This window comes from Pygocentrus nattereri, chromosome 27 (assembly GCF_015220715.1).
Source record: "Pygocentrus nattereri isolate fPygNat1 chromosome 27, fPygNat1.pri, whole genome shotgun sequence".
In the NCBI taxonomy this organism is placed as follows: Eukaryota; Metazoa; Chordata; class Actinopteri; order Characiformes; family Serrasalmidae; genus Pygocentrus; species Pygocentrus nattereri.
The window spans coordinates 10,664,438-10,690,062 of NC_051237.1; the positions used below are offsets into that span (position 1 = coordinate 10,664,438).

The following is a 25,625-nucleotide window of genomic DNA, read 5'->3' on the forward strand; positions in this document are numbered from 1 at the left end:
GAGGCTTTTGCTGGGACATCCAGACAGCAGGGCATTACAATAATCTAGCCTTGAAGTAATGAATGCATGAACTAGCTTTTCTGCGTCCTGTAGGTATAATGCATTTCCTAATTTAGCGATATTGCGGAGATGCAGGATGGGGCAGCGAACACTTTTGGAAATATAGTGTGTATTCATTCAGGTGCATTTGGAAAAAGTAAATATTTTTTTTAAATATGTTTGTTCATATTATGCATTTTTATAAACAAGTCAAAATAATATTTGGCTACCTTTATTTTTAGTTAAGGTTGAAGGTAATGTGGTGGGCCAAAAGGAGAAAACAACATACAAAGAAGGTAGGTATGTAGATTTCATAGTTTTGAAGTATTTTATAATATTGCATTATAGTTTGTTGCTAAAATATTAATAATAATTTCATAAATCAGACATCGTGTCTAAGAATGTAATAAATTATGCAGCATATAATGCTTTTTCTCTAATATTGCGTGAGGGAGTGGGGGGTTAGGGTAACAGTTTGGTGGGCCAGAACATTAACGTGCAGACCAAACCGTATCAAACCGTGCAATTGAGTGTAATAAACAAAGTGAGCAGAATATATGAGCAGAAATGCGCTGCATCCGGCTCGTGCAGTCCACACCCTATCGCTCAGTGCTGACGTGCTCCAGCTCCGTCTAATTCAGGTCTGCGTTAAAATAAGGAGGCTCCACCTTCAGCTGTGTAACGCTTACACCGCTGAGCACACATTCTGCCCAGGATTCATATATTTTTACATTTTCTTTCGCATAGTTTTAAGTCTCTCTCTCTCTCTCTCTCTCTCTCTCTCTCTCTGTCCTTATAAGGAAGCGGAGCGCTGAGCAGAGACAGGGCGGAAACGGTCACAGACACAGGAAGACTAGAGATACGGAACCACAGAGAGACCATAACACACCCACTGGAAGGGAAAAAAAAAGCCCCTCTCGGACTGTATCGACGGTTGTCACGAAGCGAAGGTAGGCTATGCAGTGTGAAGCTCTTAAAGCATAATTCGTCTCTCGGAAATGTGTGTAATTCGCACGGCTCTTCGGACGCGTTGAAGCGGCGGTGCTTCACGCTGACATCCATCCGCGCTAATGACAGGAAAAGCGGCGGCCTTAGCCGGAGTTTACACTTCACAGCGTTCCCTTTATAGTGAATCCAGTCACCTGGGTTAGACGGCGTGCGCTCGTTTTCCCTTCATTGTAATAAGTGGTCAGAAATAAAAGTAGCGTTAGCTGCTGATTCGACGGGGAGAAAGTTGCACGTTGAGCCTGCAGATCGGACAGGAGGGGCCGTGCAGGAGAGCCGAGGAACAAGGAAGAAGGAACAGACTCCCAGCTAGTCTAGCTCTGCGTTTTGTTTGTGCAGATATTTTTCTGTAAGGACATGTTTTGCTAATTCATGTAAAGCGTCCCTCCTGCAGCCTACCGTCCTAAATCCTATTATCGTCTGGTCATGGCTTGCATGGTAGCTCGCCAAATGACCTGTTGGAGACACCATGCTTTAGAAATCTTATGTCAAACTGCAGTGAACGTGGCCTTGCTCATCCAGCCTCTGCCGAGAGAGGATGCGATCTGGCCTACTTCTCCCGAAGCTCAGGCAGAAATGACCTGTTTTCGTCCAGAACGCGCTTTCTCTCTTCATGGGTCTGATGCAAATCTGTTTGCACCCCGAGGCTGTGCATGTATGAGTGCTCAGCTAGCGCGTTTGTGTCACTTGTCGTGTGAAAGTTGCTCTTGGTTTGAGATGTGAAGCTTCATCAAAGAATCATCCAGAACAGAAAGGGTTTCTCAGGTGTGGCATGAAGAATTTACCTGGGTTCACAGGTGCTGAGAGACTGCTGCCTCCCACAGGCCACATCCTGCTGAATCAGAATCCGTGCAACATTTGTGATCATAAAGCCTAACTAGGATTTGAGGACAAATTGGGTCTGCTATAGCTGCACCAACTGTGTAATCGCTGCTTTACAAACAGTGTAAAAAATGTACATGATTGTTTAGCCAGAGTTGTCATGTAGTCCTAAGAAAAGAGAGGTTGGATATTTTGCAGTATTCCTCCTTGAGGACTGAAGTCAGTATTCCTGCTCTAGTAGTTTGTCTCAGATCCTGAAAGGAACCTATTTGCCTGGACCTATTCAAATATGTGCATTTGTTTGCTTTGCAGTGTGAACCTGTAGAAAGGTAATGGAAAGAAGGCTTTTTTTTTTTGTAATTTATTCATTTTAGTCTTTTCCATGTATTCGCCCAATTTGACAAGCAGGAATAGTACAAGTACAAGGAGTTGATGTGGGTGGATGTGGAGGAATGCACTGGGTTGATTTTCTGACGGTCAGATTCTGTGTCTACCTCCACTGCTGTGTGATCCATCAGATAAACTGCACAGTGTAAAGCAGATATACACTGCAAATCCACCAATTCAGAATATAATTGGTTAATATAATCTGTGCTAACAGTTTCATTAATAACATCAGGGGTGGGTGTCCCCCAAGGAATAGAAAGAGTTCTAATAAGAACCAGGTGATTTAGTGGCACAGCTGAGTGCCTGTGTTTTTCTGTGCAGAGTCATTCAGGTGGAGGTTATGAGTCAGCCTCTGGGATTGGTGTATCAGATTTCTGTTACATAATCTTAGCCTGTAGGCTGTGTGTACAAGGGGGCAAGTAGGGCCTTGGGGAAATGAAGATCTTCCTGCTTTAAAGCTCTTACACAGTCAGGTGAGTAAGGCCACTGTGTCAATTGCAAGTGAAAGATGTTTAGAAGTTTCTTAATATCAAAATACTGTCTGAGATGCTGTAGGCATAGTGGAAGTGGTTTCGTATGTACAGTCCAAATTTGAGAGTATGAGTCTGCATTTATTCCCAAGGGGCAGGATATAACAAACCAATCTTGCCACTACTGCCGCCTGTCTTTTTGCTGTTTGAGCTAGTTTACTATTTAGGATAATCTCATGTGACTTCTTTTTCTTGGATAAACAACCAATTTGTGATAACAAGAATGAGAATCTGTGCAAGCCAAAATCGCTGAATGGAAAATCATTGCTCTGTCATTATTGAAGGATTGGCCTTTGCCGCACAGCCTCAGCAGAAAGCTGTAATATGCAAATAAGCCCTTTGACAAATCAGAATTTTGTGATCTTGTAGTGTGAGCAGTGCCAGAGTGCAGTAAATGTCATCTAATATCAGTCAAAACTAAAACTAAGTCTTTAATTATGTTTTAATCTTGGAATCACTTGTTTATTTTTGATACATTTCAAGGCATCACATCAATATAACTGCTATATATATATATATATATATATATATATATATATATATATATATATATATATATATATATATATATATATATATATTTCATCAATGTCATGCAGGCCTGGTCTTCACCTTGTTTCTCTTGTCCTGTTGGTTAGAATCAGTGTGATGTCATATATGAAATCCTCCCTGCCACAATGTTAGTAATATGACCATGATTGACAGAGTCTCTGTGTTTACATGTTGTAGGTATGGCAGAGTTGGCGAGTCTGGTGCAGCGGTTGGAGGTGGCTGTGGGCCGTTTGGAGGCTGTATCTGGTACTGGAGGTGCAGATGGCTCTGCTGCTGGCACTGGAGGTATTAAACACCCAATACGGTCTCATTCTTTATCACTGAATAACTGCAAGCCAGTTTAATTTTCTTGTTGTGCACATGCTCTCTCTCTGCCAATCCTGAGCTGTTTTTAGATAGTTAAGTCAGCAGTGCCTATGTATGTGTGTGTCTTTCATAGCTTCACATCTGCTAACACTCTGTTCTCTTACTGCAGCTGTGTCAGCATACGTTGAGGCCTTTGATGCCCTGATCTCTGGTTCTGTGGCCGAATACATCGCCCTGAGTCAGAAGATAGGTGGCGATGTCCAGAAACACGTATGTTCCACTATGCTAATAGACCAGCTTTTCAACAGTGTGGTGTATGTTTGGCCATACATCTGGATTATGGCTAGGTTACATCAGTTTTTTCTTGTCTTGTGGGGTTTTTTTTTTTTTTTTTTTTTTTTTTTTTGTGCAGGCTGACATGATGAAGCAAGCCTTTTCCTGTCAACGGCAGCTTCTAGTTACAGCTTCCTGCTCCCAGAAGCCCTCTGATGTAAGTAATAGTTGATGTAGTAAAATCCTTTGCCCCACTTTATGTAGATGGTCCTTTGTAAGATATTCTACAACTTCAACAAACCATCTATATGAAACACATTTGATTCTCAGGGTAAGAACCAGGTTTGGGGTTAGGATTAAAATTACTGTTTGGGTCAAAGTTAAAGCGATGCTGTATAGTTTTTTTGGCATTTGGAAACCTCTTTGTTGGAAATGTTTAATTGCACACAGCATGCAGAAGAGCATTTTATAGTATGGGTTGCGCTTTGGACCCCTTCCTTGAGTGTTTGAGTCTGATGACTGTGAGAATGTATAAAGAGTATTCAAAAAGAACTCTTTGGCAATTGATGAGTCTTCAGAAGAAGATTTAAGTGAATGATCCACTGTTGTCATTGAGTCATTAGTATGAGGCAGATTTTGCAGCACTACATATTTTATCATGTTGGGGTTTTTTTTTCCCCTTACCTTTGTTTAAAAAAAAAAAAAAAAAAAGAAAAAAAATTCTTACATGGTGAGTGCAGCATTATTTTAAAATTAAGAGTGAGGTCAGGTAAAAGGCCAAGGTAACGTTGATACATATTTAGTTTCTGGTTGCCCAGGCCGGTGAGGATGTTATTTTGGCCTGCCAGAAAGTCAACCTAAGCCTGCTTCCTCACTTAGTAAGAGAGAAAAAAAATGTGTTTTTTTTTTTCTATAAACATGTTATTATTCTCCTTATTGTATTGTATTGACAAAATATAATATTCTAAAATGTGTCTTTATAACCTTGATTTAGAACCTACCTACCTTCTTTATTTGTTATTTTGTCTTTTTGGTCCTTATACCCCTACAAACTTTGGACAAGACAAAGTTTGGATACCTTTTAATGTAGTTAAGTGTAATTTAGTTACAACTTAAACATTTTTGAAGCATTCGAAGTGGAACATCAAAAAGTGTGACCGAATTCTGATCAAGTTGAGTTTTGTATTACAGGATAAACAATTGATCTGCAACAGTTCATCTCCTTTATCCTGTTTTGTATAGGCCGTTGTGACATCTCTGCTGGCTCCAGTGTCTAAAGTGATTCAGCAGGTGCAGTCATTTCGGGAGCAGAACCGCTCCTCTCCACTCTTCAATCACCTCTCAGCCGTCAGCGAGAGTGTGCCTGGCCTCGGCTGGGTCGCCATGGTGAGCTTGCTATACTTGTCTTTTGTGTGTGTATGGGTTGTCATTTATTTAACAGTGTGTAGCTAATTGAAATAGGCCATTCATTCTGGAAATGTTTTGTACAGTGAAACAGTGTGCAGCAACATTTTTTGATAACAATGACCCAGTGTTTCAGACTGGCAGCCTGAGGCTTTTTGTGGAATTGAAATTGGTCAAGATGACACAGTGAAAGATTCTCATAACTGACTTACCCATGTAAAATATGGCTTGTCACAATTTTATTGGTATACAGCTGTATAATGCTGGGATATGCTGTGCACAGACAAACATTTATCTTTTCACGGAATATGAGAATTGTGCAGTAATAATCAGATCATGGTTCGATCTGACTGTAGAAAAGCATTGAATTTTCTGTGTCTGGAGTATAACTTACTTAAAAATGCCTTATTAAAGATGCATTTGCCCCTTGGTCTCACCTTACAGATGATGCATCATAAAACACATCTCTTCTCCTTTTTTTTTTTTTTTTTTTTTTTTTATAACTGCCTTTGGTTTGTATTTAACTGTGTGAGGAAGACTGTAGCTGTTTAACAGTCAAATAAAGTAAAAGTACATTTTAGATGCTTGAAATAATCAGAATGACTACCAGATGAATATGCCACATTGATGAAAACTGAATAAATTGCTGTTGTTGCTACCAGTGTTGATGGTAGAAATGTACTACACAGGTATCGGTGGATTTATACAGTTTGGAAGCTGTGAATTATAGGATTTCTGTCTGTAGAGATGGACTGCTGTGTTCTCTACCTAAATTATTCTCATCAGTTTTCAATGAAACATCTTATAGTATTCATACACATTTTCAGTATGTTTGAGTGTGGAATTGAATGTTGTACTTTAAAACTAGTGGTGGAGTTTAAACAATGTGGCATGAAGGTTAAGTATCCTTTTTCTGTGTTAGTCCCCTAAGCCAGGTCCTTACGTCAAGGAGATGCAGGACGCTGCCATGTTCTACACAAATCGTGTGCTTAAGGATTACAAGGAAAAGTAAGCTTAAGAATGCATCATTTTCATATTCGATGTGATTATTTAAAAAATTACCCCTAGCAATTCACACACATGCATATAAGCAGCTTTCTCATATTCTGGGTTGCTAGCTGTTTATAAGCTGTGGTAAATACCTTATTCTACAGGGATAAGACACATGTGGACTGGGTCAAATCTTACTTGTCCATCTGGACTGACCTGCAAGCCTACATCAAGCAGCATCACACCACTGGACTGGTGTGGAGCAAAAGTGTAAGTCTTGATTTTACTTTATTTGCTACTGGCTTTGTAGATTTCTGTGCCTTCTAGGTGAGTGGAGTATTATTATTATTCTCTCTGTATTGCAGGGTCCTGTTGCATCTGCCTCAGGAGCTCCAAGTGCCCCAAGAGGTGGACCTGCTCCTCCTCCTCCCCCTGGACCCCCACCTCCACCCATGGACCTGAACCAGTCTGCGGGTGGAGACTCGAGTGCAACCAGCCGCAATGCTCTCTTTGCCTCTCTCAACAAGGGTGCCGATATTACTAAAGGTAACATTTGATGTGTTTTTTTTAAAGTGCCATCTGATCCTTACAGTGTGTTTAATTTCTTGATGAATGGGTTGTCACCAACACATGTTCCAAAGTTACATGAAATGAACCCTTTTTATATTAACTTTCCTTAAAAATGTAGAACTTTTTTTTTTTTTTTTTCTTCCTTCTTATCGTTCTGGAGATGGGTTTTGTCCCAATAGCAATGGTCTTCTAAGCACAGACAGAATTGTACATCCGTTCTAGCCACTCAGGGTTGAAGTGGTTGGGTGTCATATGACCTCCAGTCAGGAGCTGCGCCTAAATTCAAGAGGGGGTTCAGTGTGAATCATTAATTCATGTTTTTGAGCACCAAATGGTCATACAAGGAGTATGGTGAAGCTGTGCATCATTCTGTATGACTGTTAATGTTACATTGTGTGTTATAAATAACCCTATCCCTTTTATTCACACAAGGCCTGAAGCATGTGTCTGATGCTCAGAAGACCCACAAGAACCCGGCTTTGAGGTCTCAGGCAGCTCCTCTGCACACCGGCCCCAGACCCTTCTCTGCTCCCCGGCCAACTGCATCTGCAGCCCCTGCTCTCACACTGCCCCCAGTGCTGGAGTTGGATGGCAAAAAATGGAAAGTGGTGAGTATGAAACCCATTATGTTAGTAAACTGATTTATTGATGGCATTGTCACTAGAAGTATCTATCTTTTCATCTGTTTATCATTCCATTTTGACTCCCTCTTGTGTTTTGTATATTGTGATCAACAGGAGAACCAGCAGGGAGCTCAGGGTCTTGTGATCAGTGATACAGAGCTCAAACAGGTGGTTTATGCCTTCAAGTGCAACAACAGCACTCTGCAAATAAAGGGAAAAATCAACTCCATCACTGTAGGTATGAATAAATCACTACCTTGGATGTTTTCTTGAAAAGGGTAGAAAAGAGTCAAGTACAAGAAAAAGGACAAATTTGTTCGGCTTTAAGCTTGTCATTTTCTCTGCAGATAACTGCAAGAAAATGGGCCTTGTGTTTGATGACGTCGTGGGTATTGTTGAGGTGATCAACTGCAAGGATGTTAAAGTCCAGGTGTGTGCGCTTGGGCATTCTGTTAATTCCAAGGGGAATTTCTCACTTATTGCTCTTATTTTTAGGCATGTCTTAGACATTCTCTTTGTAGTTGACATTCTTCTGTGCATGCAGGTTTTGGGCAAGGTCCCAACCATCTCCATCAATAAGACAGATGGCTGCCATGTGTACCTGAGTCAGCACTCTCTGTCATGTGAGATTGTTAGTGCCAAGAGCTCCGAGATGAATGTGCTGGTGCCAGGCAAGGACGGAGAATATGTAAGTGATTTATAAGCACTGTGGATATGGGGAAATTTCTCATGTGTTGTGATCCAGGTCTGTCACAATCATTAAATGTTAGCTGTTTCCATACAGTTAATTATGGTTTGTTTATTGTATGCAACTACTAAAAAGGCCAATTTAGCAGATTAGCTGTATTGTTACCGAGATGTCAATATTTAGTTGCCACAGATGGTGTGTGTATAATTGCCCATTACTAATGTCCTCAGGATTTGTTAAATGCTAGAAAGTGCTGCTGGGCTAGTTCAAAATGAAGGGGCTCTTGTGCAAAATCATATTTGGTAAATGCTTAATCCTTGATGTCGAACACAAACCACTTCATTCAGCTAATGCGCTGATTAAATGGAAAGGTAGTACATTCTGCTTTCCAAAATCTAAAGGTGGGCATTAATGGTTAGAAACATATTTAATTTTTTGTTTTTAGCCAGTCAGCTGGCTTGCAGGCACTGTTTTTGTTACAATGGGAGAAATAGTGGCTAGGCTCCCCTTAAACTGGCACTGGTAGTTCCCAACAGATGACAGAAAACAAAGATTACACACTACCTTCTAAAGGTGTTATAGCAGCAGTGAGAAGTTTTGCAGTTTTTAAAAGGCCCGTTATGTGTCTTAACAAATGCAATTTCTGCTTTATTTTATGTTCTTAAATTTGGCTCAACCCAACTCATGAATGTACTCAATTCACATTCTCTTTATCCTGTAAATACATGATGGTGAAAGCCAGCAACTGTGGAAAATAATTGCAGTCAGCTCAAATGATTGTGATTGGGGTGATTGCAAGAATTGTGACAGGCCTACTTACAGTATTTTTTTTTTTTTGTTTGTTTGTTTTTTTGCTTTCCCAGACTGAGATCCCAGTCCCAGAACAATTTAAAACTGTATGGGACGGCAAGAAGCTGGTCACTACAGCAACCGAGATTGCAGGATAAAAGTTCTTCCTCACTTGTAAGACCGCCCCCTGAACCAATGCCTACCTGACTGACTGACCAACCAGCCAATCACAAACAAGACTGAAATGCCAACCATGTCCACACTTCCCATCAGCCAATCACAGCTGTGGCGATATCATCCTTCAGCCAACGAGATGACTGCTTGCTTTGTGGCACAGTCCCTCAGCCAGGGGCAGGGATCAACTTTTCATTCCATTTGATATTGTTAGATAGCACTTCTAAACTAATTGCCAACAATCAAATGTTTTGCTACCTTTTTTTTTTATTAAGCATTCCACCCATGCTGGGAAAAATAAAATGTGTATGGCCAAAATGATGCAAAGATTTTAGATTCTTTAGTTTGTGTTGTCTTAATTCCTTCAGACTTGTAATGACTGGACGTGTTTTTCATTTGCTTTGCATGGTCAGGGGCAGATGTTGGGGTTGGGGGGAGAGAGTCCTAGTGGTTTTGTTTTTATATATGCAATTCAGTCCTGAAGCACACATACAGCCCCTCTTTTAGAAAACCATAATGCTACCACTCCAGACATTGACGGTGACTTTGTAGAGATAACTATATATTAAAGATTTGTCATCATCCACATTAGAGGAAAAGTTAGAGAAAAGGACGTTATGTGCAGGATCACTCTTTTCTATCATAACACTGAAGCAAAAATAACTTTTAATGATTTTTTTGGAGTATGAACAAAACTTTCTTCATTTCTCACTGTTTTCCAGCACACAACACATTCCCTATAGCACTGTAAGATAATATGCCATTATATGTTTGCAAATAAGAGGTACCATAAGGACAAGGATGCTTATTTACAATGTCCTTTTGTTTATTCTAAAAACTGGATGTTTGACATTGATACTGTCCCCAGAAATACTGTTGATGAGACTGACCATGTTGGCATAGCCAAACTCAGCTCATTTGATAGCTGTTGAGGTATCTCCTGTGGTGGTCAGTAAAGGGTAGACGTTTTACAAGTACACTTGTATAAGCCCCTTACCACCGGCTTTTATGTATCTGTCATTCTGACTCTTTAAAGCCTTCTTCCCCTCATAGCACTCAGGCCATGTGTAATTTCTCTTTTAATCATTTGTCTTTTTATTTGTTCTTTTTTTCTTTCAATTAAAATTCTGCTTGTTAGTACTGGAGGAAGAAATCATTAAAGTCGTCGCAATAAATTTAAAGTCACTCTTGTCAGTGTCTTTTCTTTTGGGTTCTATTTTGTTTGAGTGTAACATATTGGGGAACAAAAAACTAAAACTTAAAATAGGAAATGTGCTATAACATCTGTACATTTTGTTTCATGTGGGTTTTTAATATTTTTTTTTTCACAAAATGTAAAATTTAATTTTCATTTGTACCCTTTTACCCTTGTATGTGGTGAAATATTGAGAGGAGGTACAAGGCCGTTGAATTTAAAGAACTTGTTTTAGTATATTTAGAGCAGGGCTGCCTGATCCTGGACCTAAAGATCTACCACCCTGCAGAGTTTAGCTTCAACCCTGATCTGGGTAATAAAGGCCTTCAGGGCATTTGAACATTAAAGCCAGGTGTGTTGGATCTGAACTGTGTCATTTATAAAAGAACTATGAACATTTCATATGAACATTTAGGTTGTAAACTTGGAGACCATGCTAAACCATTACAGACTAATCATTCAGGTCGTATGAATAGTGAAATAAGTTCCTGTTACAATGTGCAGTAATTGCCGATAAAATACTCCTATGGCTCCTGAAGTTAACAGCTACAAGAAACAAAAAAAAGGATTTAAAAGGAAGGTGCTTCTTTAAAGTGCACCCATAAGTATAGATTTACTGAAGCTCAAAGTATAAGCAAAGGCCAGCAATGAGTACTTTGAATGTATGTTCATATAATATACATTTTGTTGTATCTTGTATAACCTACATCTATGAAAGCAGTCATGGAGGGCAGAAGTGATCAATTTTGAGAAGTACAAGAGAATGGCTTGTTAAGCATGAACACTTTCCTGAATTTAGGAACAGCAGCTACTTCTCATATAAACCAGCTGATGGATAAGCTAAATACAATATTCTAATGTCCTGAGCTTTGAGTTATATAACTTATAATGGACTCTGAAGGACCAGTTCAGTTACAATTTGTAGTATTGCATAAAGACATGATAATAAATGTGGTCTTAGAGAATGCAGTTTACAGATGTGTCAAATGTTTTTGGCTGACACTGACCGTACAAATATGTGACAGTTTTACATTTTTGTTTAAAATTCAAGAAGACGCCACACCACAAGTTCAAGTATGCAAGCAAGTAGAAAGAAAACCAGACAATGAATGAGGTTCCTAATTGTTATATTTTATTTATTGAGCTAATAAAATAAGTAAAATCTCAGCTCTGTTATGTCCAGATCAGGTTGATATTAATAAACATATAGATCAGTGCAATAAAACAAAAGAGAACAATGTAATAAACAATAAATCTGTTCTCAATCAAATGGCTTACAGTAAAATGTCAGATTCAGAGACATGAGTAAAGAATGTGCACTAGTGGAGTAGGTGTGCATATTGCATCTGTCTGAGCTCATTGTTCATGTTCCGGGCGGGTTAGCGTATGTAGGGAAGTAACTTGGCATTGAACCACTCGCGATTGAACTGTAAGTGATCTCCGTCTGTGGCAAGAAACACCAGCTTCCCCGCCTTATCCATTTCTGCCAACCCTAAACGATCCTGCAAAACAACACATGACACTCTGATGACTTCCAGGCTTCAAATGTCACCTGCCAAAGCACATTGGTGAAAAAGAGGCTGTTGGGCCTCCACTGTTTAAAGGATAAAATCACATTCTTCTGTTCTCTTTCCTGCTTGAAGGTTTCTTCATCACAGATTAGATAAATGTGTGGGATGTTTCGTGAAATATTAAAAGGAACACACCCAGAAAAAACCTTGTCTTACCTCTTTGTACAGAGCGCTTTCCTGTAAAGTTTCAGTTTGTTCAGCCTGACCCGTTTTGAAAAAGCCAAACCACTGAGAAAGGAGAAGGTTTTGTAAGTAAAGACCTTCATCACTGGAAAAAAATTTTATTGCAAAGACTTTAAAGCAGAATTTATTACCTCTGAGACCACAGGGTCCACTATACTGTCCTGTAGAAACTTTACCATGACAAACTTCTCCAAAGACATGAGGTTCTTCTTGTAGGTCTCATTCACCACCTTTAAGAAACAGTATTGAGTAAGTGGAGACAGACATAGAACTGAAATACTGGATGAAATAACTAAATTCTTCATGATTTTTTCATGTATAAAACATAAAACACAAAAAATAAGTAATTGACACACTTAAGAGTTTCTGAAAAAGATCTGTTGGAACAAAAACGTACCCGCTCCTGATTTATATCAGCAAGGAAGAGGCTGTGCTGTTTGTACAAATCATCATTGAGGGGATCGTGCCAGTACTGAGCCTGCACCAAGCTAAAGCAAAATAATTGCAGGTTAAGGCCAAAATAAATAATAATATTAACTAATTATACATGCACCAAAATTTAGCCACTGAACATTTTTGTTGGAAAATGTCATTTTCAAATAAGTATTACTGTTTCCATTAATCTAAGATTACACAAATCCATAATTCCAAAATAGGACAGTTTACCCATCATTTCAGTGGTGATGAGAATTAGACATAGTTCATAACTTTCTTTTGCTTTCCTGTACTTTTCATTACTGTCGTATTTAAGGAGCACAAGGAAATTGTTGGCAAAACTTGAAAAATGGTTCCTCTGTCTTCTGTAACTTGGAATTATGTCTAGTTGAATGGACAGAATATAAAAATGTCTTGTTCCTTTACCTTGTAGTACTAAACAGTACTAAAAACACAAACTTTAAACAATATTTTAGTTTCAAACAAAAACTTTAATTTCAGTGTATTACTACTGATCACTAATGTTGTTTTATGGGCAATCGATATTCTATATTTTAAAAACTGATCATTTCAAGAAAAGGCAACAAGCTCACTGTTTTTGGATTGCATCTGTGTAGGCCCCAGAGTTTAGTTTCTTCCGAATCCAGTCACAAATATGAGAGCTCTCCCCAGGGCATCGAGGCAGACCATATACTCCTACAAAACAAAATACAAAAACAAGACATCATTAAAAGAAACAGAAATAAATGTGATGGTTACAAAACTTTTAACATAGCATCACCTCACTGTATCAAGCCACTGACTGCATCTCTCTATCTTGCAACAATTAAAACTGTTGAGGATGTGGCTGCCGTCAGCCATCTCGCAATAAGAGACATATCAACAACACATACAAGCACATAAAAGCTGAGAGAAGAGCCGTTTCAGAACCTTGATGCTGTCCACCAACTGAGATCAGAGCCTTCATTGGAGGATTTGGACATCTCTGAGCCACAGCACGCCTGATGAGATAAAGGAAAATGGAGGCTGAGGTTTCTCATGGTGCCTCTTAGAGATGATCTGAGTTCAGTGAATCAGCACTCACAGAAACTGTGCCCCCTGGGAGAAGCCCATTGCATTATAACCCGCCTTCAACTTGGGATCCTGAGCTAGCTTATTACAGGCAAAGGCCACTTGCTCATTAACATCCATGAAAAACCCACTTTCTGTATCCTGAAACAGACAAACAGACAAAGAGTTCATTATAAAAGCATGTTGGTTCACTTTGTATTGAAGCACAGATGTGTATTGATGTTTGACTGGAGTACCTCAGTAACAGACTTGCCGATCATGAGTGAGAGCACATAAATACCAGGCACTTCCTCTTCCACCATTTTCTTAATTGCGCCCATGCTTAGAGGATTGCAGCAGTTGTCCCCTGTTCAGACAGGCAAACACTAAAAAAAAAGAGTCTATACAAATATTTCTTTATAAAAAGCAGAAATAACTGGCAGATTCGCCCCTCGTTTATTTTCCATTTTTCTCCCTGATTTCTTGGTATCTAGTTACTAACTACCCGTTATATTATGTCAGGTAACAGGCACCTGTGCTGGCTAGCATAGGCCCATGCTACCTGCACAGAGATCGCGAGGCCAATTGTACTTTCTTGGACTCCTGGCCTCAGATGGATGTGGCTTCACCATTGATCAATCTCATGACCTCCTGATGATAGGGCCACTCTCTCTCTTCTAAGGCCCGGAGAGCAAGAGGACAATAGGCCACTGATGGACCATTGTTGGTCCAATAACGACAAAGCTGGCAGCCCACTGGCTTTTTGCTCAGCATTTTTTGGGCACTATGCTGTGGGTTAAGCAGAATATTAGATAAAATGGCACTTTTCAGTGCTCACATCCCACTTACAGTCCAGTTTACTTAGTTTTCCTTCCTTTCTTTTGTTTTTCATTGTGAAATAGCAAGTCATTTTAATTTAGCAGTGCAAACAAAATACTTTCAACAAAACTAAGTTATATAGCCTAAGGCCTAGGCTTTTTTTGTTTGTAATATTTGTCTTGTTTTATTTTTCAAAGTAAAAGGCTGTGTGCATTTAATATCTGTTTGAGGAGATCAAAAACTAGTTAGCCCTTGTATGCAGGACAATAATCTGTGTGGTCTCAGGGTGGATCAGCAATGGCTTCCAGTGAGTGGGGTGCTGACCATTACATTGCTGTCTGGGAAATGACATTTGTTTTGTTGAAAACACTGTCAATGATGAAACCAAGGTATCTCTAGGTGCACCTGATCAGAGTGGGGGGCTGAAGTGCACACACTCAAGCTCAAATAGTCAGGCTTTTTTTCTGAAGTTGGTTATAAAATGTTATGCATCGCAATTTCAGAGTTTATTTTATTTGAAAGTTGGTGTGACAGACAAGTTTTGTTTGCTGTAAGTACAGCTGTACAGAGTCAGCAAAATACATCTGACAGACAAAACATCGAAAATCAAACCTTGACCTCAGAACTCATCATCATATCAAACCTGAAAACACGTTTAACACAATTAATACCGACAGGCGGTGAAGCACAGGTGTAATGCACAATGAACGTTTGCTTCATCATACCCATTCCATGCCAGAGGACCAAAGGTGTGGAGACGTTGGTCCCTCGAACTGGTCCTGAGACCAAAAGCAGTGCTCCAAGCCCAATGAACAGGCGCAGATTCATGTTCGGTCCAAGGCAAGCGAACTGCAGAAGTGACTGCGACACAACGAAGCTACTTACACTAGGAAGAAGACAACGGCAAAATCATGTGATCGTTCAAGAGGAAGCGGTGCACAAAAACACGTTGTGGTGACCAGGTCACCATGAGCGAAAGAGAAGCAGAACTGAGGAAAAAGAGAGAAAAACAGTGGAAATGCTTCCCAGCTACAAATCAGTGAACGGCGTGGTTTGTGACGCGTTGAGTTGCCATGAAATTCATACGGCTGTCGTACTGCTCTCCTTATAAACTACCAAAATGTTTGATTAGCCTCCTTCCTGTGTCTGGACACATCAGCGAGAAGCCAGAACTAACTCACTTCACTGTCTTAGACAAATCGTTTAACTGCCTTAAACACACAATTACACACACGGAATAAAACGGCGATAAATGTAATTACATTACTTACTGTATTAAATTGCTGTTGCTACAACGAGTCACATGACGGAACCGAAACAAACGCGAGGCTCCGCTGGGTGGCTGCAAAACATCGGCGTTTCAAACAATGCGTGAATGATGTGAGTTTAAAAGTGTCTGCTGTGGCCAATCCGTACTGCTTAGAGAGCAGCGCTACGCAGCTCCGCAGTTTTACGTCAGCCTCACGCGCAGGTCATGTGACACAAACCGGCTCCTGCACAACCAAGGCCGAGTCTCAAATTGCTCCTTACTCCCTTTAAATTGTCATGAAGCTATGGCGGTTATAGCTGTCTGATAGCTAGGGCAAGTATGCCCTAAACGTTAGACATGGAGTCGTGCAGCTCCTGGTTGAATTTCACTGGCTTTCTATTAGACATATAATGTGCTATTTGGGCGTAGAAGCCATTATTTTGTGGCCTACAGAGTGCACTACGCAGGGAGGAGAGGGTCATTCGAGATTCGGCCTAAAAACAATAGGGGGCCATGGTTGCGTTCAAACAGCGCAATTGCTGCGCAAATTCTGCGATCTACAACTCATGCGGGTGGCGTGTCATGTGAAGTGTCTTGCGTCGTTCAGTTAGTATATGTTTTGGAAATCTGCCATTTGCGCAGAACACGCAGACTCTCGCTTTAAACGCTTACTGCCAACCACTGTCCACCACGACAACAGAGGAGTCCGTAGTAGATTTTGCGAAAAAACTCCGTTTGGACATGATGAGTATTTTAGACCTCATGAGCTGCTTTCGGCTAAAACTTTACATGCCGGGTAAGAAAATATTAGCATATGGGCTGTGCTGCAGATCCATTAGACAGTTTTGTTAAATGATCCCGAAGATGTTTTTTTTAAAGTGTTTGCACTGCTAAGCATCTTGAAACTAAGCTTTGTGGTGTCGGATCATTTTACCTGTAAGGTCTCTGTAAGGTCCTACTTCTTGCTTCATGTTACCAGCTGATAAAGCTAATATCGAAAACCTCTGGAATAATTTTGCTGACTGCAGTGAAGGAACTAACTTGGGAGGGTTTTAAAGGTGACAAAAGGTCTGACAAAAGAAGTGTTATAACCCTGTTATCTCCAGGTACTGACAGGTAAAGTCTTGTCAGTTCATGTCAGCCTTATCAGCTGATTGCTGTGAGACACCGTCATGCAAGTTTTTGCAAGCGATATTTTTCCTGGGCTGTGGTGTTTTCACTGTTCTTATCAGCTGTTTATAGCCTTTTCAGAGTCTTAACTCTGGTCATACATTACTGGGCAAAAATACTGTAGTTAGGTTAGCTACGTCTGCTGTTTAGTCATCACTAGAGGTGTACCGATACACACATTCTCTATCCGATATGATTTTTTGGTCGATATTATTTCCATGATTTTATTTTATTTTTGATATTTTCTGTGATCTGGAGAGCTCTAAATATAGGCCTACGCTACAGCCTGGTGTGGTTCAGATAATAAACCCCAGTAAAGAGAAAGGACAGCATTCAGAGAATCTCTGAAGACATAGAGAACAAAGTCCACCATACAGTTGCTGTTTTAAAGTTCAATATGTTCTAGATGTTCATTTTTGCAGGTTTTATACTGTATTGTCATTGTTATACCCTTGGTCAGCTGTTATCTTATAAACATTGGCCAATATTTGTGTAGAATGAAGCTGACGCCTGCACGGATTAGTTATGGATTACTAATGTCATAAGATCAACCACAAGTTCCCCATCCCCATTCACAGGAGGAAGTGTGACTGCGTGATTTGCCGTGAACCTCAACCTGGATGCCTCCTTATTAAAGTAAGTTATTACTTAGGTGTTACATGAAAAATGACGATGCAGTGTGGTTTGAACTGTTGAAGGGTGGTTAACGTTTTTTGTTTCTGTGTATGCAGTTCATCAACGGATCAATAGTGTTATCTGGAATGTTTTTGACGCAGATGATGGTTTGGTGAGCCCAACTTAGTTCTTGCACTTGACTGTCTGCCATGGCCCAGAATTATGGCTGTTCAATTAATTCTCCTGCAGAGGACCAGGAAAGTGAGGAGAACTCTCCGCTGCTGCAGAAACAAGCAGAGCAACTCTTGGGTAGGTCTAATCTGAGTTTCTTTTTGCGTTTTGTCTGAAATCTTCTGAGCGTTTTATGGATCATATTTAAATTACTACATCAGTAGATCTACACTCTTAAAACGTGCAATGATAACCAAAACCTATTGTACATATAGGGTTATTTTGGATTACGTAAAGTAATGGCTCACTAGGAAATTAAATTTCTTTAATTTAAAATTTAAAATTAAAGTTCTTTGGTTTTGCAGAGGGCCAGATATAATAGATTGAAGATTTTGGGTGACAAAGACTTCCGTTATATTTAGCTACATTAGCTGCAAAAGATTGAAGATTTTGGGTGACATGGACTTCCATTCCTTCTAGCCACATTATACCTAATGCCTAATGAAGCAAATATCAGAGCCCAAACGTGTCTGGACCAATCAAGAATATTTGAATTGTCAATTGTATTTTCGGGTTAACCACAAAATGAATCAGCAAAACATGGAGCTGCAGTCAGACCTAAAGAGATTTAAAGTAAGCAGCCCAATACAGTGAGTAAGATCAATCAAAGGAAAAACAGGTACTTTTCTGTCCGTCCAGCCACCTGCTTAATTACTACCTTGCACACGTCCATGTTAACAAAGTTATTTTATAGCTATAAAGGGATTCATTAGAAAAACCCCATTCATTGCATCTGCCTGACCATGTATCAGTTTTGGCTACTGTCCCACTTCCCCAAATGAAGGCGTTCAGCTCAGTAATAATCTGCATCTAACACAAAACACACCACTCTGTTCAGTCACAATTAGTATGCACTGCTTTCTTTCCTCTAATCATCTAGAAAGCCACATTCACTCATGCCTTGAATTTTTTCAGAATGTCTGCAAATCCATGATACTGCAGGTTAAGTCTGTGTTTCCAAAATTGTTGTGTAGAATATAGACTTATACTTGCTCAACTATAAGCAAGGTGTGCTTTATTCTGATGTTAGAGTAAAGACTTAGATCTTATTCCTTGCTACATTGTAAGCTGAGTTGCTTCTGGATCAGAAAATTTCACTGTTTATTGACAGATCCAGTGAACTCAGTACATGAACTATAATTCATATAATTTTGTATGTACATGCAATATGATTGTTAAAGATGAAAGATTAAATCAATTCCCAGCATGCATCATATTTATTCATAGATAAGTACACTCTGACAGTGGAAGTATAAAAAAAAAAAAAGATTCTGTTTGGAATGTCCACAACGCACCCACTTCAGGAACACCACACCTACACCAAGAAACCTGTTCATGTGGCTGCTTGTGGGATTTCCCAACAACATATTCTAAATCACTTTTTTTCTAATCACAAGGTATCATGTTTCAGCCTATTATGAGGTAACACTGAACTAATGTGCCTTAGAGTGTAACAAAGCAGATTTGTAAAAAGAACGGATTGCTTTGATTTTTGGATTATATTAAACTGGCTTTATGCAACATTTATAAATCCATATTTAAAGTGCCATTTTGTCAAGTACCCAACACCTCAATCTTGTTTTGGAAAACTGCCCCTCTAATTATGATCAGATGCCAGAAATGATTGGCTGTTATGGAAAGAACCGACTAAGCAAACAGGAGAAAATAAGTTGTTGAAAGAGTCACAGTCACAGCTTACCATTAACAAGATAACAAGTTTGACATTGAAGTTAACATTGATAAGAGGTGCCCAATCTTTTGCCGACAAATCTAATAAATTAGTCTTGTGTCAAATATAATCTTTTCACCATTTATATTATCTTATAACATAATGTTCAGTTGGATTTAAATATAAACTGTGATTGTGATGTTGAGGTTGTATGTGTAACAGTGCCTCCCAAATGCTGCTCCGTGCGATGCAATCTGGCCATAATGATGTTCTTCGGCTTCGCTGTGGTGTATGGTCTCCGGGTCAATCTCAGTGTTGCCATGGTCGCCATGGTCAATGGAACTAGCACCCAGCCAGATTCAAACGACAGTAAAGCAAAGGAATGCCCAGTGTCCTCTGATACCTTGAACAGCAGCAGTCAAATTCTGGATCAGCCAGATGGGGTAAGAGTTTTCAATCCACTCACAGCACACAAAAAACCTCTGATTTGAGGGGTCAGTATTCACAGGTATGGCCACCATGGAATGAAATATGTCCACCCTTCTGGCCACCTCAGTTATGGAAAGTGAGCCAGCCATCATCAGTAAAGCATCATTTGTGCTTTATGGTGAAAGTCTGCCATCAGGGTAGTTACCAGTCAGTTATGAGAGTCTGATGATGCTGCATTTAATAATGACTATATGTATAATGACTCTGATGGGCTAATTTACTCAGTAAACAGGTGAGTGAATGAGCACTGGGTCCCTTCAGCTGTGATGCTGTGTGAGCTACATTGTGAATAAGGCTATTCAGTGGGTCATATCATACCTCATACAGTGCTGTCTGGCTAGCTTTCTAATCATTACATCTATGTATTGTACATGTAGTGAATGCAACCCAAATAAATTGTTTTCTTAAAGTTAATGTTGTGCACTGAAAACAAAAAGTTATTTAATTTACAACATTTAATTTACTTGGTTCAAACACATAATTTCCTCATGAATGACTGAACAATGTTTCATCACCACCACAGTTTTGTCTTTCAGTTTACTTTTGTTACTAGTTGTACTGATGTAGTATTTTATTACAGAGAAAAAACAACATATCAGTTTACATGTCATTTAAATACAGTAAGACCATTTTATTTGCTTTGCAGTCTGCCACCCCAATAAAATCTCTGGGTCTTACCTGGCCACCCTGTTCTAGAAGTTTTAACTACCTCCTCATATTTTATTTTATTATGTATATTATTTTTTTATGTTATGTGGTTTTATATTCACTTTTTATACCATTCATGTACAATACAGTTTTCCAATCTTTTTTTTATCCCCAAAAGGGGAATTTTGAGGTTTTTGTTTCTGCATAATTTAACTGTTAATATATAAACAAAGTCCAAGCAGTGAAATGCTCCATTCCAGAGAAACTTAGTCAGAATTCTTCACAGTAGTGGTGATAGGTACCAGACCACTGAAGCATTCTTAAAAAAAAAGCTCACTCACAGAAAGATATTACACAAAATGTAGTTACAAATAAATTCCCTGATGATAGTTTCACAGCAAAGTTTTTTTCCCCCATTTATTTTTTTACACAAAAGGTTTGAAATATGTAGAAATGAAATGTCATATTTGTGCAGTCACCACCACTGTAAAGAAATTATTCAGTTTCTCACAAAAGTAATTCTTTTTTATCAAACAAGTTTGAGTGACTTTGTTTGAAGCTCAACCATTGAATTATGTAGAATTTTTAATGGTTTTTTCAGCCCATCAGTGAAATGAGACACACCACATTCAAAAGCAGTGTGAAATTTATGTAAACTTAAGTTCGGACTGACATTAAACCCTCAACTTGTTTTCTATAGAGCACAGTGATGCAGTAATTACCCCTAACGTTATGAAATGTTCAGCTCTACATTTTTAATCTTACTCCAGGTGCCACGATACCCATGGGATTCTGAGATGCAGGGAATGCTGCTTGGTGCATTCTTCTTTGGATACCTTTTCACTCAGGTACCTGGGGGATACCTGTCCGGCCGATTTGGTGGAAGCATTTTCCTGGGAGGGGGAGTTCTGTGCACAGCAGTCCTCACGCTTCTCACTCCTCTGGCAGCACAGCTTGGGGCCAGGTGGCTGTTTGCTCTACGGGCTTTAGAGGGATTTGGAGAAGTAAGAACAAATTAAAATATTAAAAATTTTTAAAAATGAAACTCATTGTGCACATATTTATGTGCCTCACAAATTCAGTTTAATGTAGTAAGCATGATTGCAGTTAAATGCTGTCTGTTTGTGGTTAGGGTGTGACATTCCCTGCCATGATGGCCATGTGGGCTTGCTGGGCCCCTCCATTTGAAAGAGCTCGTCTAATGACTCTTTCAGGAGCCGGGGGTAATTTTGGTGCCTTTGTCGCTTTTCCTCTCACTGGCTTCATCTGTCACAGCCTGGGCTGGCCTGCAGTCTTCTACTGCTGTGGTAAGTAACCAAAACTTAGATCTGCATATCAAACACAACAAGCTCAGTTTTCACTTTTTTACAATAACGTATTTTCTAATATTAGAGGAAGATTTTACTGTCATATTTACACAGTTCCAAATTTAGCACTGGGCTAATGTAACTAACAAGCAAGAGAAATGTATGTTACCCAAAATCATTCTGGGTGACATAGACTTCAATTATATTAGCTTTAAAGCTCTAATTCAAGCTAAAGAGGCAAACATTAGATACCAAACATTTCTTGGTCAGTCGACTATGTTTGAGGTAAGGAGAAAACTGTGTGAATGTGATTTTTTCAGTGACCTATTCTTTTACTGTCATCTCTGATAAAATCAGAACTTACGACTTTCTGCACTAACTAAACTGAGCTTGGCTCATTATGTTTTTGTTAAACTCGGAAAAGATGTATTTTTACATTTTTATGCAATTTATAGAATCTTTGGTTCAGCTAAATTGTGAAACCATGTTGGGCAAATGATTTGTATTTTTATATTTTACCATCAGGGGGCGCAGGGTGTCTTTGGGCAGTACTATGGTTCATCCTGGTGTCTGATGAACCTCGCACACATCCACGAATAAGTGACCAAGAAAAAGAATACATAATCAACTCTATAGGTTCAGAGGTATAAATTGATCTTCCATGGATAATTTGAGTTAATAACAAAAAAGCCTGTTCATGAAGTCAATTTTTGGTCTGTGAAGCATGTTCACTATGAGATTCATTGTACGCATTTGTAAACTCACTCCTCTGCTTCTTAGTATAATTTGTACATCCACTTGATTCATTTACATAAGGCAGACTTTCTCATAAACCATCATTAATGACACCTGAGGTTGTCATTATCACTATTATCAGCATCTATGGTGTGTGTATAAGTGTGTGTAGAGTAAATAGATAAAATATCCCTATCTGTCTGTTTGTCCATCCTATGCAGGGAGGATCCCATGGTTGGTCAGTACCGCTGCTGCCCATGCTGTTCTCAGTCCCTCTCTGGACCATCATCATCACACAGATGTGTTCCAACTGGTCTTACTACACTCTGCTTACCTCACTGCCCACCTACATGGACACTGTGCTACACTTTGACCTACGGCAGGTTAGACACTTAACATTTTGGTCCTTGGGCAGCACTGCCTTAATCAAGTCTGTATTTGTGTAATCCCTTTCATACAAACAATAGTAATTCAAAGAGTTTAACAGATTGACACAGAGTTAAGACCAAGCTTGAGACAACGAGCCAGAAAAGAAAGAATAAGCAGAATAATTTAAGTTATAAGAATATAAAAGTTCCTAAATGGCCATTGTTAAAAATAAAAATTTCATGATTGTATTGTTGCTGTCAGAACTACACCTTCTTATGGAGTATCCTTTTACAGGATAAAAAAAAGTGTATTAAAGAAAATTAAAGTTAATTTATTATCAAGTTAATGTAGTAAGAATTTTTAATTAAATTTTAAGTCAATTTGGATGCTTGCAAGCAACCAGTGTGTATGACCTGAATGAATGCAATCTCATGTTTTCTCACTGTGTGTCACACAGAACTCCTTCCTGTCGGCTCTGCCCTACCTGGGAGGTTGGTTGTCTTCCGTGTTGTCAGGCGTGATAGCGGACAGCCTCCTGGAGAGGAAGCTACTGGGCGTAACAGCAGTTCGCAAAATTTTTACTGTTATAGGTCAGCAATCCTTCAATATTGACAGATTGACAGTTCAGTTTATCCTGATGTCAATATGTACTTTTATTATCTGAAATATTGGCTTTGTGCAGGTATGCTGCTGCCGGCAGGGTTGCTTGTTGCAGTGGGTTTCTCAGGCTGCAGTGGCATCCTGGCTGTAACTTTTCTCACTCTGTCCACCACCATCGGAGGTGCCAGCTCTGCTGGAGTCTTCATGAACCAGATTGACATTGCTCCTCGGTACTGACAAGATCGTCTTCTAATACCACTGTCTTCCCTTCTTAACAGTATAACAATACTAATACTATAATAATACTACAACAGTATCACATGTTTGTTCATATCAGTGAGAGCAAATTTCTGTACTTAGCCAATAAACTAATCAGCGCTGATAGTAGTAATGCTAGTGTCCCTAATATTTGCTGTAGAAAAAAGGAAATATAGAGGTAAGTTTTCTGTGCTTTTTAGTTAAATGCATCCTCTGACTTTTCAAATTTAAAGGAAGGTCCTGGAAAAAATGGTTAAAAAGTATTTTACCTTTCATCTTTTAGACGTTTACTCCATTTACTCCATACCCTCCATCATTGAGGACTCGCTGGTGGGCGCACCCTGGTGTTTTGCAGTCGTGTTTTTGTTATAACGGGAGTAATATGAAGCGGCCAGGCCCCCCTTCAGCTTGCTCTTGTAAGGGGTGTTTCAGTCCAGGCTACATTTTAAACAAGCCAATCAGATCATGTACATATCAATCTTAAAGGTACAAAAACGGCCCAATTAATTCTAAGAGATTAAAAGAGATTAGAAATAGTAAAGAGAATGTATAACCACCCGAAAAACAATAGGGGCACCACAGAGAGAAAAATTCATTAAAAGACAAATGTAGGATTTGGGCCCTTTTAACATTTTAAGTTGACCCAACTGTGTTTTTACAGTGTAGTAAACCACTAGGTATCAGATCAGGAAGAAGTAAAAACAAACAGTGATATTGCTCATCTTTTTTCTTTATTTTCATTCTCTGTGGTTTGTGGGCCTTTATCATGTTCCCTTTTCTCTAGGTGTCAACAGTGACTTTTTGTTTCGGCAGTGTCTGAACTCAGGGCTAGCTTTCTCTCTAACTTTTTGGTAACTAGCAAAGATGGTAACTTTTGGTAACTTCCTCTAGATAAGTCGGTTCCTCTTAGGTAAGTCGCTCTGGATAAGAGCGTCTGCTAAATGCTGTAAATATAACAGCTTTGCTACGTCTTTGTCCTTTACTCTTTCCCTTAATCTCTCATGTAATCAGGTATGCAGGCATACTGCTTGGGATCACAAACACTTTTGGGACCATCCCAGGAGTACTTGCACCAATTGCAGTCGGTTACCTTGCCAAAGACGTAAGGAGCTTATTGCATAATCTGCCTGGTAAAATAGTGCATTTTAGTAAAATATTAAATAAAAAAGGTTCATCCCCCTCTCTTTCTCTTTTCCACTACAGCACTCTTTGTTGGGATGGAGGAAGGTGTTCTGTGTGTCTGCAGGAGTGAGTGCCCTCGGAGCCTTCTTGTACACACTGTTTGGCACCGGAAAGATCCAACGCTGGGCAGTATCAGATGACAGGACAGAGACAGGGACAGAGAGGGAGCACTAGACATGTTTTCATGATGGGCTCTATTCAGCATTGTACAGCTGGTGAGCTGAAGCTACTCAGGATGCTATGTGGGCCTTTGTTCCTGTAGCCTGTTTAGAGCTGGTAAAGGCAAAATGCTTTGTTACACAGAGGACTGTTTTTATGCTGCTCTGGGGGGTCCCTTTTAATACAGGTTAAAAGGTCTGTGTGTCTTTCACGTCTGTTTTCCAACCGCGTGCACCAATAATAGTGGCACTATTACTGTTATAGTTCTTATGGTGGATTGAAAGATTTGTTAAAAAATGATGGGAACAAAGCACATTTTATACTTGTGTTAAAGTCATAATTGTTTAATTAATTAATTTTTTATCATTTCTGTTTTTGTATCTTTTGTTTATACTTGAAGAGTATGTCTTATTATAGAATGAAGAATACAAATTGTTTACGCTTTTATTTGTTGTATTTTTATTGGGCAACAACATTTTTAGTACGTTCCCTACATTTCTGTGGATGCAATTATTGCTCAGGCCATAGAATAGAATAAG

General features: G+C 39.3%; 3 protein-coding genes across 8 annotated transcripts; 2 read left to right on the forward strand and 1 right to left on the reverse strand.

Moving 5' to 3' along the window:
• Nucleotides 1–765: 765 nt before the first annotated feature.
• Nucleotides 766–10,340, forward strand: cap1 (CAP, adenylate cyclase-associated protein 1 (yeast)). Of its 2 annotated transcripts, none has more exons than XM_017696209.2 (13): nt 766–989; nt 3,513–3,620; nt 3,811–3,911; nt 4,054–4,131; nt 5,157–5,300; nt 6,241–6,326; nt 6,473–6,578; nt 6,674–6,854; nt 7,311–7,486; nt 7,616–7,739; nt 7,849–7,931; nt 8,046–8,189; nt 9,053–10,340. In XM_017696209.2, the coding sequence occupies exons 2-13, from the start codon at nt 3,515–3,517 to the stop codon at nt 9,134–9,136; spliced, it is 1,413 nt and encodes a 470-aa protein (XP_017551698.2). In that variant the 5' UTR covers nt 766–989; nt 3,513–3,514; the 3' UTR covers nt 9,137–10,340. The 2 variants fall into 2 exon arrangements, with proteins under 2 accessions (XP_017551698.2, XP_017551706.1); XM_017696217.2 differs by lacking the exon at nt 766–989 and adding an exon at nt 2,588–2,726.
• Nucleotides 10,341–11,457: 1,117 nt separating this feature from the next.
• ppt1 (palmitoyl-protein thioesterase 1 (ceroid-lipofuscinosis, neuronal 1, infantile)) lies at nt 11,458–15,806 on the reverse strand. Of its 2 annotated transcripts, none has more exons than XM_017696230.2 (10): nt 15,677–15,806; nt 15,131–15,291; nt 13,844–13,953; nt 13,621–13,748; nt 13,467–13,537; nt 13,130–13,232; nt 12,499–12,589; nt 12,233–12,331; nt 12,075–12,146; nt 11,458–11,849 (listed from the first exon to the last, which is right to left on the reverse strand). In XM_017696230.2, the coding sequence occupies exons 2-10, from the start codon at nt 15,231–15,233 to the stop codon at nt 11,727–11,729; spliced, it is 900 nt and encodes a 299-aa protein (XP_017551719.1). In that variant the 5' UTR covers nt 15,234–15,291; nt 15,677–15,806; the 3' UTR covers nt 11,458–11,726. The 2 variants fall into 2 exon arrangements, with proteins under 2 accessions (XP_017551719.1, XP_017551726.1); XM_017696237.2 differs by having other exon boundaries at nt 15,131–15,266; nt 15,677–15,758.
• A 508-nt stretch (nt 15,807–16,314) lies between these two features.
• On the forward strand, nt 16,315–25,455 carry si:ch1073-513e17.1 (sialin). 4 transcript variants are annotated; one of them, XM_037535562.1, is made up of 12 exons: nt 16,315–16,450; nt 17,321–17,460; nt 17,601–17,748; nt 19,562–19,782; nt 21,247–21,480; nt 21,609–21,783; nt 22,309–22,427; nt 22,740–22,901; nt 23,345–23,477; nt 23,570–23,717; nt 24,757–24,847; nt 24,949–25,455. In XM_037535562.1, the coding sequence occupies exons 3-12, from the start codon at nt 17,649–17,651 to the stop codon at nt 25,099–25,101; spliced, it is 1,536 nt and encodes a 511-aa protein (XP_037391459.1). In that variant the 5' UTR covers nt 16,315–16,450; nt 17,321–17,460; nt 17,601–17,648; the 3' UTR covers nt 25,102–25,455. The 4 variants fall into 4 exon arrangements, with proteins under 4 accessions (XP_037391459.1, XP_037391460.1, XP_017551748.1 ...); XM_037535563.1 differs by having other exon boundaries at nt 17,403–17,460; XM_017696259.2 differs by having other exon boundaries at nt 17,556–17,748; nt 24,949–25,454.
• The last annotated feature ends 170 nt before the right edge of the window (nt 25,456–25,625 follow it).

What these genes read in the sequence shown, in the direction of transcription:
- cap1 (XM_017696209.2), top strand. Translation starts at nt 3,515, where the DNA reads ATGGCAGAGTTGGCGAGTCTGGTGCAGCGGTTGGAGGTGGCTGTGGGC. An exon ending in GCCTCGGCTGGGTCGCCATG is followed by an intron (nt 5,301 to 6,240) that starts GTGAGCTTGCTA and finishes TTTCTGTGTTAG; the next exon opens with TCCCCTAAGCCAGGTCCTTA. An exon ending in GCAAGGATGTTAAAGTCCAG is followed by an intron (nt 7,932 to 8,045) that starts GTGTGTGCGCTT and finishes CTGTGCATGCAG; the next exon opens with GTTTTGGGCAAGGTCCCAAC.
- ppt1 (XM_017696230.2), bottom strand. Translation starts at nt 15,233, where the DNA reads ATGAATCTGCGCCTGTTCATTGGGCTTGGAGCACTGCTTTTGGTCTCA. An exon ending in TCGGCAAGTCTGTTACTGAG is followed by an intron (nt 13,749 to 13,843) that starts GTACTCCAGTCA and finishes TGTCTGTTTCAG; the next exon opens with GATACAGAAAGTGGGTTTTT. An exon ending in AGTTGGTGGACAGCATCAAG is followed by an intron (nt 13,233 to 13,466) that starts GTTCTGAAACGG and finishes TTTGTTTTGTAG; the next exon opens with GAGTATATGGTCTGCCTCGA.
- si:ch1073-513e17.1 (XM_037535562.1), top strand. Translation starts at nt 17,649, where the DNA reads ATGGCCCAGAATTATGGCTGTTCAATTAATTCTCCTGCAGAGGACCAG. An exon ending in TGCAGTCTTCTACTGCTGTG is followed by an intron (nt 21,784 to 22,308) that starts GTAAGTAACCAA and finishes TTTTACCATCAG; the next exon opens with GGGGCGCAGGGTGTCTTTGG. An exon ending in CAAAATTTTTACTGTTATAG is followed by an intron (nt 23,478 to 23,569) that starts GTCAGCAATCCT and finishes GGCTTTGTGCAG; the next exon opens with GTATGCTGCTGCCGGCAGGG.